General features: G+C 46.4%; 2 protein-coding genes across 2 annotated transcripts; both read right to left on the bottom strand.

Annotated features, from left to right (window-relative positions):
* Positions 1-235: 235 nt before the first annotated feature.
* On the bottom strand, positions 236-1,174 carry LOC119943314 (putative olfactory receptor 52P1). Its single transcript, XM_038764202.1, has one exon. The coding sequence runs from the start codon at positions 1,172-1,174 to the stop codon at positions 236-238; it is 939 nt and encodes a 312-aa protein (XP_038620130.1).
* A 4,516-nt stretch (positions 1,175-5,690) lies between these two features.
* On the bottom strand, positions 5,691-16,966 carry LOC119943313 (putative olfactory receptor 52P1). Its single transcript, XM_038764186.1, has 7 exons — positions 16,930-16,966; positions 15,200-15,218; positions 14,689-14,691; positions 10,453-10,540; positions 9,623-9,944; positions 9,064-9,539; positions 5,691-5,771 (listed from the first exon to the last, which is right to left on the bottom strand). Exons 1-7 carry the CDS (start codon positions 16,964-16,966, stop codon positions 5,691-5,693), a joined length of 1,026 nt encoding a protein of 341 aa, XP_038620114.1.
* Positions 16,967-16,969: the final 3 nt, after the last annotated feature.

The raw sequence follows: 16,969 nt of genomic DNA, 5'->3' as shown, positions 1-16,969 counted from the left end.
GAAATAATAGAGTAGAAGATATTTACATAAATGCTGGGGGGTTGGGGTGACTAGCAAGTGCTCAAGGGGTACAAAGTCAAATGCAAAGTCAACACAGGGGGAAGGGTGGGAGGGAAAATGAGGAATTACTTTGTCTACCCCAGAGGTTGGCACATAATGAAAGCTGGTTCAATCAGGGAGCAAATGGAGCAGAAAGGGCTGGCCTCTGGCCCCCTCCCTTCATTCTCCACTGGGCTTATGTCCCACGGCCATGGCCCAGGTGCTTGGTGACCATGTCCCGAATCTCCTTTGTTCTCACCCCAAAGATGATGGGGTTGAACAGAGAAGGGACAAGGAGGTAGAGGTTGGCCAGGAGGACGTGGATGTGGACTGGGATGGAGCGGCCAAAGCGGTGGACGATTGCAGAGAACAGGGCTGGGCCATAGGCGATGAGGACGACCGAGAGATGGGCAGAGCAGGTGTTGAGGGCACGGAGGCGGGCCCCACGGGAAGACAGTTTTAACACGGCCCGCAGGATCAGGGCATAGGAAGCCCCGATGAGCAGACAATCAAGGCCAACCACCAGGATGGCCACAAAGAGGCCATAGATACGGTTGGGCCCGGTGTGCCGGCAGGCCATCTTGACCACGGCCATGTGGTCGCAGTAGGTGTGGGTGATGACTGTCTGGCAGAAGGTCAACTGTCTGAGCAGCAGGGGGAAGGGAAGAATCAAACCCACCCCTTTAGCCAGCCCCACTAGCCCCAGACGGCACACCAAGGAGCTGGTGAGCACAGTTGTGTAGCGCAGGGGGTTGCAAATGGCCACGTAGCGGTCGAAGGCCATGGCCACCAGCACAGCGGAGCGCACCACCGAGGTGCCGTGGATGAAGAACATCTGGAGCAAGCAGGCATCCAGGCTGATGTCCTGGATGCCCAACCAGAGGAGGCCGAGGACCTGGGGCATCATGGCCAGGGTGGAGACTAGGTCAGCTAGCAAGAGCATGGCCAGCAGGTGGTACATGGGCTTGTCCAGGACAGACTCCATCGCCAGCAGGAACAGGATGGTGCTGTTGCCCAGGAGAATGCTGGCGAACATGAAGGAGAAAGGCAGGGACAGCCACAGGTACAGGTCCTCCAGGCCGGGGATGCCTTTCAGGATGAAGGTCACAGGGCTGGACTGGTTAAACTTTGGCATTGCTCACTTTTCAGGGCAAATGTAGTTTAAGAAGCTCTCTGATCCCCTGTAAGAAGGCTGTTGATGGAAATACTTCTCAGTACCTGGACACTTAAACTGTCCACCTTTGCTCCTCTCACCTCTCTGCAGTTCAAGGTCACTTCCCCCAGGGAGCTCTCCCCAATTAGCCCATCCCACTCCCTTATCACTAAAAGAAACTTTGAGGCTTTGATTTCCTTCAACTTGTACTTACCGTAAATCCCTGTTTGGGTTCCTGGATTTGGCTGCTCTGCTGTGTGTCTGTCCTGTCTCCTCTCTCCTCCCCATCAGACTGGGAGAATCCCAGGATCCCAGAAAAGGGTAATGGACACTCAGTACAGACTTGTTGATAACAATAATGCTACCTAGTCTGTAAGCAACATGGTCTAGTGGATAGAGCACCCCCCTCTAGGAGTCAGAGGGCCTGAATTCTAATCCAGTGCCGCCACTTTTCATTCATTCATTCAATCATATTTATTAAGCACTTTCTGTGTGCAGAGCACTGTTCTAAGCACTTGGGAAGTACGAGTCGGCAACATATAGAGTTGGTCCCTACCTAACAATGGGCTCACAGTCTAGAAGGGGTAGAAAACAGCAAACACTTGTTTGCTATGTGACCGTGGGCAAGCCACTTCACTTCTCTGTGCCTCATTGGTAAAATGATTAGAATTGTGAGCCCCAGTGTGGGACATGGACTGTGTCCAGTCTGATTATCTTGCATCTATTAGAGCCATCACTTTTTACAGTGCCTGGCACAGAGTAAGAGAATAAAAAATGCTGTTGAAAAAAGAAGCTTCCTGAGGGTTGAGATTGTGTCTTTTATGTATTTTGACTACTCTTCTAAGCTTCCAGTATAGTTCCCTTCATCCAAGAAGTTCCCAGTCCACCCTGAAAGTGATGATAAAGGCAATCACCAGCAACACCTCCATCATCTTCATTCTACCAACTCTGTTTTTTTTATTATTATTAATGGTATTTGTTAAGTCTTACTATGTGTCAAACCCTGTTCTAGGAGCTGGAGTAGGTACAAGTTAATTAGGTTGGACAAAGGTCCTGTCCCGCTTGAGGCCCAGAGACTAAGTAAGAGGGAGAACAGGTATTAAATACTTGATTTTACTGTTGAGAAAACAGGCACAGAGAAGTTAAGTCAATTTACCAAGGTCACACAGCAAGCAGTTGGGAGAGCCAGGATCAGAGCCCAGGTCCTCTGACTTGTAGGCCTGTGATCTTTCCACTAGACCATGCTCTTTCCCCAATCCCTCTTGTATTGTTGTGTTGTACTCTCCCTTGTGCTTAGTGTAGTGCTCTGCATGCATATGCCATTGATGATCATTACAACTTTCATCATCATCATCATCATCATCATCATCATCATCAATAACATTGATCAGGCACCTCCTGGGTCCAAAGTCCTCCTCAAGGAATTTGAGAGGCCACAAAAGAAATGAAAGGTGTGATAGCTGCCCTAGAAAACTTGCAATATAATAGGGAATACAAGAAGGCATAATAGACACAAATTCCTTAGTTATGAGTAAGAGAAGATGTAAATGAGAACTAATAAGACAATGAATAAATCAATCACCCTAAAATAATAATAATAATAATGACATTTGTTAAGTGCTTACTATGTGCAGAGCACTGTTCTAAGCACTGTGGGGGGATACAAGGTGATCAAGTTGTCCCACGTGGGACTCACAGTCTTAATCCCCATTTTACAGATGAGATAACCGAGGCTCAGAGAAGTTAAGTGATTTGCCCAAGGTCACACAGCAGACGTGGCAGAGCTGGGATTCAAACTCATGACCTCTGACTCCAAAGCCCGTGCTCTTTCCACTGAGCCATGCTGCTTCTCTAACCAGATAAGTACATAAGAATACTGAAGAGCATGAGGGCTGCCATGGCCGGGAAGGTGAAGATGAATGAGTTTTCAGTACCTAGGCCTGATTTCACTTATGCCCCTTAGTTTTGCAGTCCATTTTTGATGGCAGTGTGCCAGCCCAGTCTGCCTGTGCCACTTGACTCCTAGCTTTCAACTGGGCTCCAGCAATGTCTGAAGCCCTAGGACCTGTCACCTTTAAACGGGAGATAGTCAACCCAAACTCAGATCCACAGCATTTATGTACAGGTCCATAATTTATTTTAATGTCCATCTCCCCATCTAAGCTCTAAGCTTCTTATGGGTAGGGACTATGTTTACCAACCCTATTGTATTCAAATTTCCAAAGTGCTTTGTAAAGTGCTCCGCATACAGTAAGCACTCAATAAATGTGATTGATTACTGGAAGAGCCTGAGGTGTTGCCATGTCTGTGAAAGTGGAGGCATCAATGAGTTTGCAGGTCCTAACCTTATTTTCCATCATTCCTCCTTGTTGTCGGCTCCATTTTTAATGGCATCATGTTAGCCTGGTCTGCCTGTGCCACCTGACTTCTACCTTTCAGATGGAATGCAGAAAGTTCTGAAGCCTTCAGACTTGCCCCGTTGATCATTATCATTATCGTCATCATCATCATCATCATCATAATATTTGTTAAGCGCTTACTCTGTGCCAGGCACTGTACTAAGCCCTGATACTGTACTAAACTGATACCAGCTAATTAAGTTGGACACAATCCCTGTTCCACATAGGGCTCACAGTCTCAATCTCCATTTTACAGATGAAGTAACTGAGGCACAGAGAAGTGAAGTGACTTGCCTAAATCCACAAGGAAGACAAGTGGAGGAGCCATGATTAGAATCCATGACCTTCTGACTCCCAAGCTCAGGCCCTATCCACTAAGAGAACGGGCTTGGGACTCAGAGGTCATGAATTCTAATCCTGGCTCTGCCACTTGTCTTCTATATGACCTTGGGCAAGTCACTTCACTTCTCTATGCCTCAGTTACCTCAACTGTAAAATGGGGATTAAGTGTGTGAGCCTCATGTGGGACAGGGACTGTGTTCAACCTGATTACCAGGTATCTATCCCAGCACTTAGAACAGTTATAATTATGCCATGCCGCTTGAAGCACTTGATATTCACCTCACCCTCAGACCCACAACACTTACATGCAAGTACTTCATTTTAATGTCTGTCTCCCTTTCTAGTTTTTAAGCTTCTTGCAGGCGGGGAATATTTCAATCAGCTAAGTTGCCCAGTATTCTCCCAAGTTCTTAGCACAGTGCTCTGTACACAATAAGCACTCAATAAGTATGATTGAAGGATCAATTGACTTTATCGACACAAAAGCATCACCCTGGTCATTGGGCTGAGATGTCAAACCATCCTCAATGACTGGTTCTAATATTTCCCACCCCCCGTGCTTAGAGGCTCTCTTCACATCTCACCTACATCCTTCAACCTCACTTTTAGTTCCTTCCCCTTTCTTCTGCCTTAGCAGGAGACAGTGAACAGCTTGCCCATCTTCTTCCATAAACCCCTCTCCTTTCTCCTCCCTGAAATCCTCTTCACTTACCGAACGGAAGGCTGCTTTTTTCATGACTAGGGCTCCCTCAGAGGTCACCTTCTCCATTCCTCTGCATCGAAGATAGAAAGTCCCTCCCCTCACCCAAATGAGATGGCTATCCAGCTGTTCCTCTGTTTAGTAATCTCTGGGAATGGAGGCTCTACACCCTCCCTTGGCCACTTACTCCTGTATTTAAACCCTCTAAGTATTCAGGAAGCTCCTCTTGTCACCCATCCTTTATTTTTCCCTCTGCACCTTAAATCTGTTTAGTCTGCTGTAAACAAAGGCAATGATGGGTCAGCGTCCACCCCAGGAAAAACTTTTCTAAACTTGAAGAGTGCTCTCCAGTTCCCTCATCCCTTCTTCATCCTTTCCTTTTCCAAGCTAAAAACCCCCACTTCTCTTTAGGAATCTTTTAATAATTAAACACCTCGTTGTGGGAGGGAATATGTCTGTTTTATTACTATGCTGTACTGTCACAAGTGCACAGCACAGTGCTCTCCACACAGTAAGAGCTCAATAAATAGGATTGATTGGTTGACTGATAATTCCATGCAGAACTTTTTCAAGTGCTTACTGTGTACCTGCACTTCACTACACAGTGGGGTAGCTAGAAGATCATCAGGTTAGACACAGTCCCTTTCTTGCATTGCACTTAGAGTCTCAGTTGGAGTGGGGAGGATTTAATCCCCATTTTACAGATGAGATAACAGAGACACAGAGAAGTCTAAGTGACTAAGGTCAACACAACTTGTAAGTGACAGAGGTAGGATTAGAACCCATTTTTTTCTTATACCCAGGTCCTTTCTCTTTTTTCCATCCATTTAATCGCTCTGGGACCCCTATAAAGAACCTCTGTTATCTGAGTCCTTGCCCAATCCTGGTTCCTCATTACTGTGGGAAGCCATGGGCCCCATATAACTTGCCCACGTTTGTGGTCACGGGTCAGCACCCTGCCTCACTAGCCTTGGCACTCTTCCCAATCCACACTCTCACCTGGAACAGAGCCTTTACTGCTGGCCCACCCTGGGCTGCACAGGAGAGCATTGGCCACTCAGGTCCCCCATCTGCAATTGTCCAGGCTGCGGTTGTAGCTCTCCAGGCTGGCAGGTAGAGCGGGATGCTTTATCAGAACCTTGAGGAGAGAAAGGCCCGTACTTAGGGGGGAAGAACCATGCCCAACTGTGGCTCTCAAGGAGATGGTGGGAAACAGGAAGGGAGGGCAGGATGGAGAGGATGGATCAGAGTCCAAATCAGCAGTAGTCCCCAGGGGGCAGAGGTGAGGTGGAACACAGATGCGTCTCACATCCCTGGGCAATTTCTGTGTCTCCCTAGACCCCAGCATCTCCCTAGGAATAGCCAATCTCCCTCAGAAGTCATATGCACCGTCAATGACCTTCCACCTGGAACCTTCTCCTCCTCTAATTCATTCATTCAATCATATTTATTGAGCGCTTACCGTGTGCAGAGCACTCATCATCATCATCATCAATCGTATTTATTGAGCGCTTACTGTGTGCAGAGCACTGTACTAAGCACTTGGGAAGTACAAGTTGGCAACATATAGAGACAGTCCCTACCCAACAGTGGGCTCACAGTCTAAAAGGGGGAGACAGAGAACAAAACCAAACATACTAACAAAATAAAATAAATAGAATAGCACTGTACTAAGCACTTGGAAAGTACAAGTTGGCAACATATAGAGATGGTCTCTACCCAACAACAGGCTCACAGTCTTCCCGATTCCACAAATCCTACTGAAAGCCTCATCTGTTTCAGGAGGCATTCCGCTAAACGGGGTGTGCCATCCCAACAGATATCCTTAGTATTTAGTACATAGGGTAAAGTCATTTCTGCTACCACAGAGATAGTTGTGTTCCCCAACAATCTCACTTTATGGAAAAATTGCCTGACTCTTCTCAGTCTTTGACAAGTTCTGCGCTCCTAAGCACAATCATTTTTTCCCTTCACCAAATCTTCATGTGACAACTTATGGATCATGTATTTGTCCAATCAGACACATAACATTCTACCCAAAATAAGTAATGAAAATGCATGTTAAAGCTGACTGAGTGAATCATCTGTCTCAATCTCATCTCTCTCACCATCAACCCCTTGCTCAAGTCTTCTCTCCTGCCTGGAACTCCCACCCCATAAACTCCCTCCCCCTACACATCCACCTGATCACCACGCCCCATCTTTAAAGCCCTACTAAAGACATAACCCCTCTGTGCTGACTATTTGGATGTGTACCCTTTAAGTGCATTGATACCCCAACCCCACAGCATACACTACTATTTCCCCTAACTGTAATTTATGTTAATGTCTGTTTCCCCTTGTAATAATAATTGATAATTATGTTATTTATTAAGTGCCTATATTGTGTCAAGTACTGTAGTATGCATTGGGGTAAATACAAATTACTCAGATTAGATGAAGTAGTCCCTGCATGGAGCTCACATTCTAGAAGAGAGGGAGACAGGTATTGGTTCCCCATTTTACAGATGAGGGTACTGAGGCACCAAGAAGTTAATTGACTTGCTCAGGCTGTCCCATGGGGGGCTCACATTCTTTATCCCCATTTAACAGATGAGGTAACTGAGGTACAGAGAAGTTAAGTGACTTGCCCAAAGTCACACAGCTGACAATTGGCGGAGTCGGGATTTGAACACTTGACCTCTGACTCCAAAGCCCGGGCTCTTTCCACTGAGCCATGCTGCTTGAGCAGAGTATAATGGTTAAGGGCTTGTAACAATAATAGTAACAGTAAAGATGGCATTTGTTAAGTGCTTACTAAGTGCCAAGCAGTGTTCTAAGTGCTGAGCACTGTATTAAGTGCTGAGCACTGTTCTAAGCACTGTGAGACAGAGAGGATGTCTACAGTGATAGGAGAATAAGTAGAAGAACAGGGTTTGGGTGGGAAGACAAAAAATTATGTTTGAGATATGTCAGCTGGACATCCAACTGGAGATGTCCTGGAGGCAGGAGGAAATGAAAGACTGCAGAGATGGAGAGAGATCAGGGTTGGTGATGTAGATTTCAGAATCACCATGCAGAAAGTGTAGATGAAGCTGTGGGGGCAAATTATCTTGGCTCCTCCACTTGTCTGCTGTGTGACCATGGGCAAGTCAGTTAACTTCTCTGTGCTTTGATTATCTCATCAGTAAAATGGGGATTATAATAATAATAATAATGATAGTATTTGTTAAGTGCTTACTATGTGCAAAGCACTGTTCTAAGCACTGGGGAGGTTACAAGGTGATCAGGTTGTCCCATGGGGGGCTCACAGCTTTAATCCCCATTTTACAGATGAGGTAACTGAGGCACAGAGAAGTTAAGTGACTTGCCCGAAGTCACACAGCTGACAGTTGGTGGAGCCGGGATTATGTCTGTGATACCAGAGTGGGAAAGGGACTGGGTCCAACCCTTTGTGAGCCCAGTGTGGGAAAGGGACTGGGTCCACCCTGATTTTCTTGTACCCACCCCAGTGGTTAGTCCAGTGCCTGGGACATAGTAAGCACTTAACAATTATCAGAATTATTATTATTATTTTTATTATTATCTTCAAGGGAATGGGTGTAAGTGTAGAATAGAAGGTGTCAAAGAGCTAATCCTTAGCTCCCAGTTAGAGGATGGGGGACAGATGAGGAGCTTGCAGAATAATAATAATAATAATGGTATTTGTTAAGTGCTTACCATGTGCCAAGCACTGTTCTAAGTGCTGGGGTAGATACAAGGTAATCAGGGATGTCCCAGGAGGGGCTCACAGTCTTAATCCCCATTTGACAGATGAGGTAAACTGGGGCACAGATAAATTAAGAGGCTTTCCCAAGGTCACACAGCAGAGAAGTGGCCAAATAAGGATTAAAACCCTCAACCTCTGACTCCCAAGCTCAGTGTCTTTCCACTAAGCCATGCCGCTTCTGTGATCCATGCGCCCAAAGAACTTACAATCTACAGGGAGAGACAGAGATTAAAATAAATTTAAAAGAGGAGAAATGGAGTATAAATATTCATTCATTCAATTGTATTTATTGAGCACTTATTGTGTGAAGAGCACTGGACTAAGAGCTTGGAAAAGTACAATATAACAATAAACAAATACATTCCCTGCCTATAAAAAGCTTACAGTCTAGGGCGAAGAACAGACATTAATGTAAATAATAAGTACTGTAGGGCTGGGGTACATAACAGAGTGCTTAAGGGATACACAGCCAAGTGCAACACAGCAGGGAGGTCAGATAGGGACAATAAAGACCTAGTTTAACACAGTGGTTGGCACATAGTAAGAACCAAATTGATCACTGAGTAAATGAAACAAAGGGAGCTGTCCCCCATCCCCATTACTACATTCTCTACCAGGCTTGTGTCTCAGGGCAGCAATTCAGGTGCTCAGTGACCATGTCCAGAATCTCTTTGGTCCTCACCCAAAAGATGACTGGGTTGAACAGAGAGGTGATAGGGAGATAGAGTTTGGCTAGGAGGATGTGGATGTGGATCAGCATGGAGTGGTCAAAGTGTTGGACAAGTGCAGAGAAGAGGCCGGGGCCATAGATGATGAGAACGACCGAGAGATGGGAAGAGCAGGTGCTGAGGGCACAGAGGCAGGCCCCACGGAAAGACAATTGTAAGACGGCCCGTAGGATCAAGGCATAGGAGGCCCCGATGAGGAGACAGTCAAGGCCCACCACCACAACGGCCACAAAGAGGCTGTAGATACGGTTGGGCCTGCTGTGCCCGCAGGCCATCTTGACCACGGCCATGTGGTAACAGTAGGTGTGGGCAATAACTGTCCGGCAGAAGGTCAGCTCTCTGAGCAGCAGAAGTATGGGAAGAAACAAAACCATCCCTTTGTCCAGCGCCATCCGCCCCAGGCGGCACACCAGGGAGCCGGTGAGCACAGCTGTGTAGCACAGGGGTTGCAAATACAAACGTAGCGTTTGGAGGCCATGGCCACCAGTACGGCTGAGAGCACCAACGAGGTACCGTGGATGAAGAACATCTGGAGCAAGCAGGCATCCTGGCTGATGTCCTGGATGCCAAACCAGAGGAGGCTGAGGACCCGGGGCATCATGGCCAGGGTGGAGACCTGGTCAGCTAGCAAAAGCATAGCCAGCAGGTGGTACATGGGCTTGTCCAGGGCAGACTCCATCGCCAGCAGGAACAGGATGGTGCTGTTGCCCAGGAGAATGGCGACAAACATGTAGGAGAAGGGCAGGGACAGCCACAGGTACAGGTCTTCCAGGCCAGGGATGCCCTTCAGGGTGAAGGTCACAGGGCTGGGCTGGTTGAACCTTGGCGTGGCCAGCTGTTCTGGGCAAAGTTGCCTTGAGAAGCTTTCTGGTCTCCTGTATGAGGACTGATGATGGAAATACTTCTCAGTACTTGGAAACTAGGCCTGTTCCCCCTTGCTCCTCCCTCCCCACTGCAGCTCAAGGTCACTTCCTCCAGGGAGCTCTCCCTGATTAACCCCTCCCACTCACTGATCCCTCAACAAAACCTGTGTCGCTTTTCTCCCCTTCAACTCATTCATTCATTCAATCATATTTATTGAGCACTTACTGTGTGCAGAGCACTGTACTAAGTGCTTGGGAGAATACAATACAACAACAAACATTCTCTGCCCACAGTAGGGCTCACAGTCTAGAGGAGAGGGAGAACCAGTATTAAATTACCATTTTTCAAATGAGGAAACTGAGGCACCGAGAAGTTAAGTGACCTTTCATTCATTCAATCGCTTTTATTGAGCATTTATTGTGTTCAGAACACAATACTAAGCACTTGGAAAGTACAACCTGCCAACACATGCTTCTCACCCCTCTCTTTGGGTATATCTGGATGACAGTCTGTGAGTCTGTCCTGTCTCTTCTCTCCTCCCTATCAGACTTGGAGAACTCCAGGATCCTGGAAACAAGGAGTGGATACCCAGCACAGACTCGATGATGACAATGATTCTACCCACTCTGTAAACCCCATGAGAAACATCATGGCCTAGTGCATAGAGCACGGCCCTAGGAGTCAGAAGGACCTTAGTTTTAATCCAGGTTCTGCCACATGGGAGATGTGTGATCTTGAGCAACTCGCTTCACTTCTCCGTGCCTGAGTTACCTCATCTGTAAAATGGGGCTTAAGTTTGGGAGCCTGATGTGGGACATGGACTGTGTCCAACCTGATTACCTTGTATCTACTCCAGCACTTCTCGCCTATGAATCGATGCCCTATTGTGGCAGGAAAGTTTACATACGTTGATGAAGCTTAAAGCTATGTGGTAGTATCTGTGATACATGTCAATTCACCTGTGCTGGGCAGCAGCAGCTTGTAAAAGAGTCAAAGGTGGATGAGCAAGTGATCAAAACGTTGAGATCAAATACAACAGAGACTCAAGTTTTCACTGTGCAGAAGAAGGCAATGGTAAACAACTTCCCTATCTTTACCTCAAAAACCTCCAATGGCTACCGATCAATCTGCGCATCAAGCAGAAACTCCTCACCCTGGGCTTCAAGGCTCTCCATCACCTCGCCCCCTCCTACCTCACCTCCCTTCTCTCCTTCTACTGCCCAGCCCGCACCCTCCGCTCCTCCACCACTAATCTCCTCACTGTACCTCGCTCTCGCCTGTCCCGCCATCGACCCCCGGCCCACGTCATCCCCCGGGCCTGGAATGCCCTCCCTCTGCCCATCCGCCAAGCTAGCTCTCTTCCTCCCTTCAAGGCCCTGCTGAGAGCTCACCTCCTCCAGGAGGCCTTCCCAGACTGAGCCCCTTCTTTCCTCTCCCCCTCGTCCCCCTCTCCATCCTCCCGTCTTACCTCCTTCCCTTCCCCACAGCACCTGTATATATGTATATATGGTTGTACATATTTATTACTCTATTTATCTATTTATTTATTTATTTTACTTGTACATTTCTATCCTACTTATTTTATTTTGTTGGTATGTTTGGTTCTGTTCTCTGTCTCCCCCTTTTAGACTGTGAGCCCACTGTTGGGTAGGGACTGTCTCTATGTGATGCCAATTTGTACTTCCCAAGCGCTTAGTACAGTGCTCTGCACATAGTAAGCGCTCAATAAATACGATTGATTGATTGATTGATTGATTTACCGAGGAAACTCTACAGGTATACATACCAGATGACCATATGATAGAAGACGGGTCATTTTGAAGAGGGTGTGTCCATGGAATCACTATGGGTCGGAAATTACTCGAAGGCATTGGTACAAGAACCCAACACTTACTGTAGTGCCTGGCACGTAGTAAGAGCTTAATGAATACTGTTTAAAAAATGCCCCATCAAGGTAGAGATAGTATCTTTTACTTATTTTGACTACTCTCCTCAGCCTCTAGTATAGTTCCCTGCACCCAGGAGGCTCCCAATCCACCCTGGAGATGGTGCTAGTGATAATCTATAGCAACATCTTCATCATTTTCATTCTACCAACTCTTTTTTATTATTATTAATGGTATTTGTTAAGCACTTACTATGTATCAAACACTGTTCTAAGAGCTGGGGTACGTGCAAGTGAATTAGGTTGGACACAATTCTTGTCCCTCTTGAGGCTCAGAGGCAAAGTAGGAGGGAGGACATCTATTTAATCCCCATTTTACTGTTGAGGAAACTGAGGCATAGAGAAGTTAAGTTACTTTCCCAAGGTCAAACAGCAAGCAATTGAGAGAGCTGGGATTCGATCCCATGTCCTCTGACTCACAGGCCTACTATCTTTCCACTAGGTCATGCCCCTTCCCTAATCCCTCTTGCATTGCTGTATTGTAATCTCCTGGGTGCCTAATATCAATCAATCAATCAATCAATCAATCAATCGTATTTATTGAGCGCTTACTATGTGCAGAGCACTGTAGTAAGCGCTTGGGAAGTACAAATTGGCAACATATAGAGACAGTCCCTACCCAACAGTGGGCTCACAGTCTAAAAGGGGGAGACAGAGAACAAAACCAAACATACTAACAAAATAAAATAAATAGAATAGATATGTACAAGTAAAATAAATAAATAAATAAATAGAGTAATAAATATGTACAAACATATATACATATATACAGGTGCTGTGGGGAAGGGAAGGAGGTAAGATGGGGGGGATGTAGAGGGGGACGAGGGGGAGAGGAAGGAAGGGGCTCAGTCTGGGAAGGCCTCCTGGAGGAGGTGAGCTCTCAGTAGGGCCTTGAAGGGAGGAAGAGAGCTAGCTTGGCGGATGGGCAGAGGGAGGGCATTCCAGGCCCGGGGGATGACATGGGCCGAGGGTCGATGGAGGGACAGGCGAGAACGAGGTACGGTGAGGAGATTAGCGGCGGAGGAGCGGAGGGTGCGGGCTGGGTTGTAGAAGAAGAGAAGGGAGGTGAGGTAGGAGGGGGCGAGGTGATGGAGAGCCTTGAAGCCCAGGGTGAGGAGTTTCTGCCTGATGCGCAGATTGATTGGTAGCCACCGGAGATTTTTGAGGAGGGGAGTAATATGCCCAGAGTGTTTCTGGACAAAGATAATCTGGGCAGCAGCGTGAAGTATGGATTGAAGTGGAGAGAGACACGAGGATGGGAGATCAGAGAGAAGGCTGATGCAGTAGTCCAGACGGGATAGGATGAGAGCTTGAATGAGCAGGGTAGCGGTATGGATGGAGAGGAAAGAGCGGATCTTGGCAATGTTGCACAGCTGAGACCGGCAGGTTTTGGTGACGGCTTGTATGTGAGGGGTGAATGAGAGGGCTAATATAGTATTATAGTGCTATATAGCTAATATAGTGCTCTGCACGTGTATACCATTGAGACTATTGCAACTTCCATCATCATCATCGTCCCCAACAATTGCATTCATCAGGCACCTCCTGGGTGCAAAGCCAGGGTGAGAAGCAGCATGGCCTAGTAACAAGAGCACGGGGTTGGGAGCCAGAGGTCAATCAATCAATCAATCAATCGTATTTATTGAGCACTTACTGTGTGCAGAGCACTGTACTAAGCACTTGGGAAGTCCAAGTTGGCAACATATAGAGACGGTCCCTACCCAACAGTGGGCTCACAGTCTAAAAGGGGGAGACAGAGAACAAAACCAAACATACTAACAAAATAAAATAAATAGAATAGATATGTACAAGTAAAATAGAGTAATAAATAGGTACAAACATATATACATATATCCAGGTGCTGTGGGGAAGGGAAGGAGGGAAGGCTGGGGGGGGATGGAGAGGGAGAGCAAGGAGGGGCTCAGTGTGGGAAGGCCTCAATCAATCAATCAATCAATCAATCAATCGTATTTATTGAGTGCTTACTGTGTGCAGAGCACCGTACTAAGCGCTTGGGAAGTCCAAGTTGGCAACACATAGAGATGGTCCCTACCCAACAGTGGGCTCACGGTCTAAAAGGGGGAAACAGAGAACAAAACCAAACATACTAACAAAATAAAATAAATAGAATAGATATGTACAAGTAAAATAGAGTAATAAATATGTACAAACATATATATATATCTATATATATATAGATATATATATATATAGATATATATATATCCAGGTGCTGTGGGGAAGGGAAGGAGGTAAGGCGGGGGGGATGGAGAGGGAGAGGAAGGAGGGGGCTGAGTGTGAGAAGGCCTCCTGGAGGAGGTGAGCTCTCAGTAGGGCCTTGAAGGGAGGAAGAGAGATAACTTGGTGGATGGGCGGAGGGAGGGCATTTCGGGCCGGGGGAGGACGTGGACCGGGGGTCGACGGCCTGACGGGCGAGAACGAGGCATGGTGAGGAGATTGAGGAAAAGGGTTGGGGGGTCATGGGTTCTAATGCCGACTCCTCGACTTGTCTGCAGTGTGACCTTGGGCAAGTCACTTAACTTCTCTGTTACTGTTATGTCATCTGTAAAATGGGGATTGAAACGGTGAGACCCATGTGGAACAACCTGATTACCTTGTGACTACTCCAGCTCTTAGGACAGTGCTTGGCACATAGTAAGTTCTTAACAAATACCATAATAATAATAATAATTATTAATAAGCCCTCCTCTAGGAATTTGAATAGCCACAGAAGAAATGAAAGGTGTGGACCCTGCTCTTAAGCACTTACAATCTAAGAGGGAGCACGAGAAGGCACAACTGACATAAATTCCTTACTTATGAGTGTGAGAATAGATGTAAATAAGAAATAACAAGACAATGAATCACCCTAAAAAGGTAAATACAGAAGAATGTCATGGCCGGGAAGATTTGATGAATGAGTTTGCAGTGCCTAGACCTGATTCCACTTATGCCCCTTAGTCTTACAGTCCCTTTCTGATGACAGTGTGCCAGCCTGGTCTGTCTGTGCTACCTGACTCCTAGCTTTCAACTGGCCGGCAGCAGTGTTTGAAGCTCTCGGACCTGTCCCCTTGGAACACCAGATATTCACCCCAAACTCAGACTCCCAGTGGCTTGTACCTTATATCTTTTTTAGTGTCTGTCTCCCCCTCTAAACTCTAATCTTCGAGTGGGCAGGGACTATGTCTACCGACCCTATTGTATTCAAATCTCCGAAGTGATTAGTACAATGCCTTGCACACAGTAAGCACTCCATAAGTAGGATTGATTGATAGAAGTACCTGAAGTTGTGCTGTGGCCCTGGAAGTGGAAACATCAATGAATTTGCAGTCCCCAGACCTATTTTCAGTTACGTCTCCTTGTCTCCAGATACATTATTGACGACTACATGTCAGCCTGGTCTGTCTGTGCCACCTGACTGCGAGCTTTCAGCTGGGCTGCAGCAAAGCCTGAAGCCATTGGACCTATTCCCTTTAAGCACTTGATATTCACCTCACCCTCAGACCCACAGCACTTACATACACATAATTTAATGTCTGTCTCCCCTTTAGCTTTTAAACTTCTTTATGGAGGGGACTATTTCCACCAAGTTGTCCAATATTCTCCCAAGTTCTTAGCACAGTGCTCTGTACACAATAAGCACTCAATAAGTATGATTGATGCATTAATCAATCAATCAATCAATCAATCGTCTGTATTGAGTGCTTACTGTGTTCAGAGCACTATACTGAGTGCTTGGGAAGTACAAGTTGGCAACATATAGAGATGGTCCCTACCCAACAGTGGGCTCACAGTCTAGAAGGGGGAGGCAGAGAACATAACAAAACATATTAACAAAATAAAATACATAGAATAGATATGTACAAGTAAAATAAATACATAAATAGAATAATGAATGCATACGAACATATATACATATATACATGATTTTATTAAAACAAAAGCACCACCCTGGTCATTGGGCTATGTCAAAACATCATCAATGAATGGTTCCAATGTTTCCCAGCCCCCGGGCTAAGAAGCTCTTCTTGACAGCTCACCTAAATCCTTCAGATTCTCTTTCAGTTTTCTTCCCATCTTTTCTGCCTTGGCAGGAGGCAGAGTACAGCTTGCCAATCTTCTTCAATAACCCCCTCTCCCTTCCCCTCCCTGCAATACCCTTCACTTACCCAACAGAAGGCAGTTTTCTGCAAATGATCAGGATGCCCCTGAAGGTAATCTTTTCCATTTCTCTGCTTCCAAGCTGGACAATCCCTTCTGTCACCCAGATGAGATGGCTATCTAGTTGTTTCTCTCTTCAGTAATCTCTGGGAATGGAGACTCCACCCCCTCCCTTGGTCACTTACACCAGTGTTCAAAACCTCTAAACATTAGGAAATTCCTTATTTCACCCATCTTAATTTTGTCTCGCTGAAGCTCAAGTCTAAGTCTGCTATTAACAAAGCAAATGATGGGTCAGTGTCCACCCTAGGAAAACCTTTCCTAAACTTGAAGAGGGCTATCCAGTTCCATCACACCTTCTCTGTCCTTTCCTCTTCCCAGTTAAATACTCTCAATTCCCTTTAGGAAACCCTACCCTTAATAATTAATACTAAATACAGTACTTGTTAAGTGCTTACTATGTATCTGCACTATAATACACGCTGGGGTAGATAGAAGATCATCAGATTAGACACAGTCCCTGTGTCACATGGTACACACAGTCTAAGTGGGAAGGAAGAGGATTAAATGCCCACTTGACAGATGAGTTAACTGAGGCACAGAGAAGTTAAATGACTGCTCGTTACACAACAAGCAAGTGGCAGAGCTGGGGTTAGAACCCAGGTCTTTCTGACACCCGGGACCATGCTATTTCCATTACGCCACACTGCTTTCCATCTATTTAATCACCCTGGGACCCCGATAAGGACACTTTGTTCTCTGAGTCCTTACCCAATCCTGGGAACCCTGGACCATGGGAAGCCATGGACATAGTCCAGCTTGGCCAGGGTGACTAGCCTGCCTCACTCACCTTGGTACTCTGCCTGGTCTTCACTCTCAGATGGCATGGG

Source organism: Tachyglossus aculeatus, chromosome 2, assembly GCF_015852505.1.
Source record: "Tachyglossus aculeatus isolate mTacAcu1 chromosome 2, mTacAcu1.pri, whole genome shotgun sequence".
In the NCBI taxonomy this organism is placed as follows: Eukaryota; Metazoa; Chordata; class Mammalia; order Monotremata; family Tachyglossidae; genus Tachyglossus; species Tachyglossus aculeatus.
The sequence above is the reverse complement of the archived record's forward strand: the minus strand, read 5'-3'. Positions and strand labels throughout refer to the sequence as shown.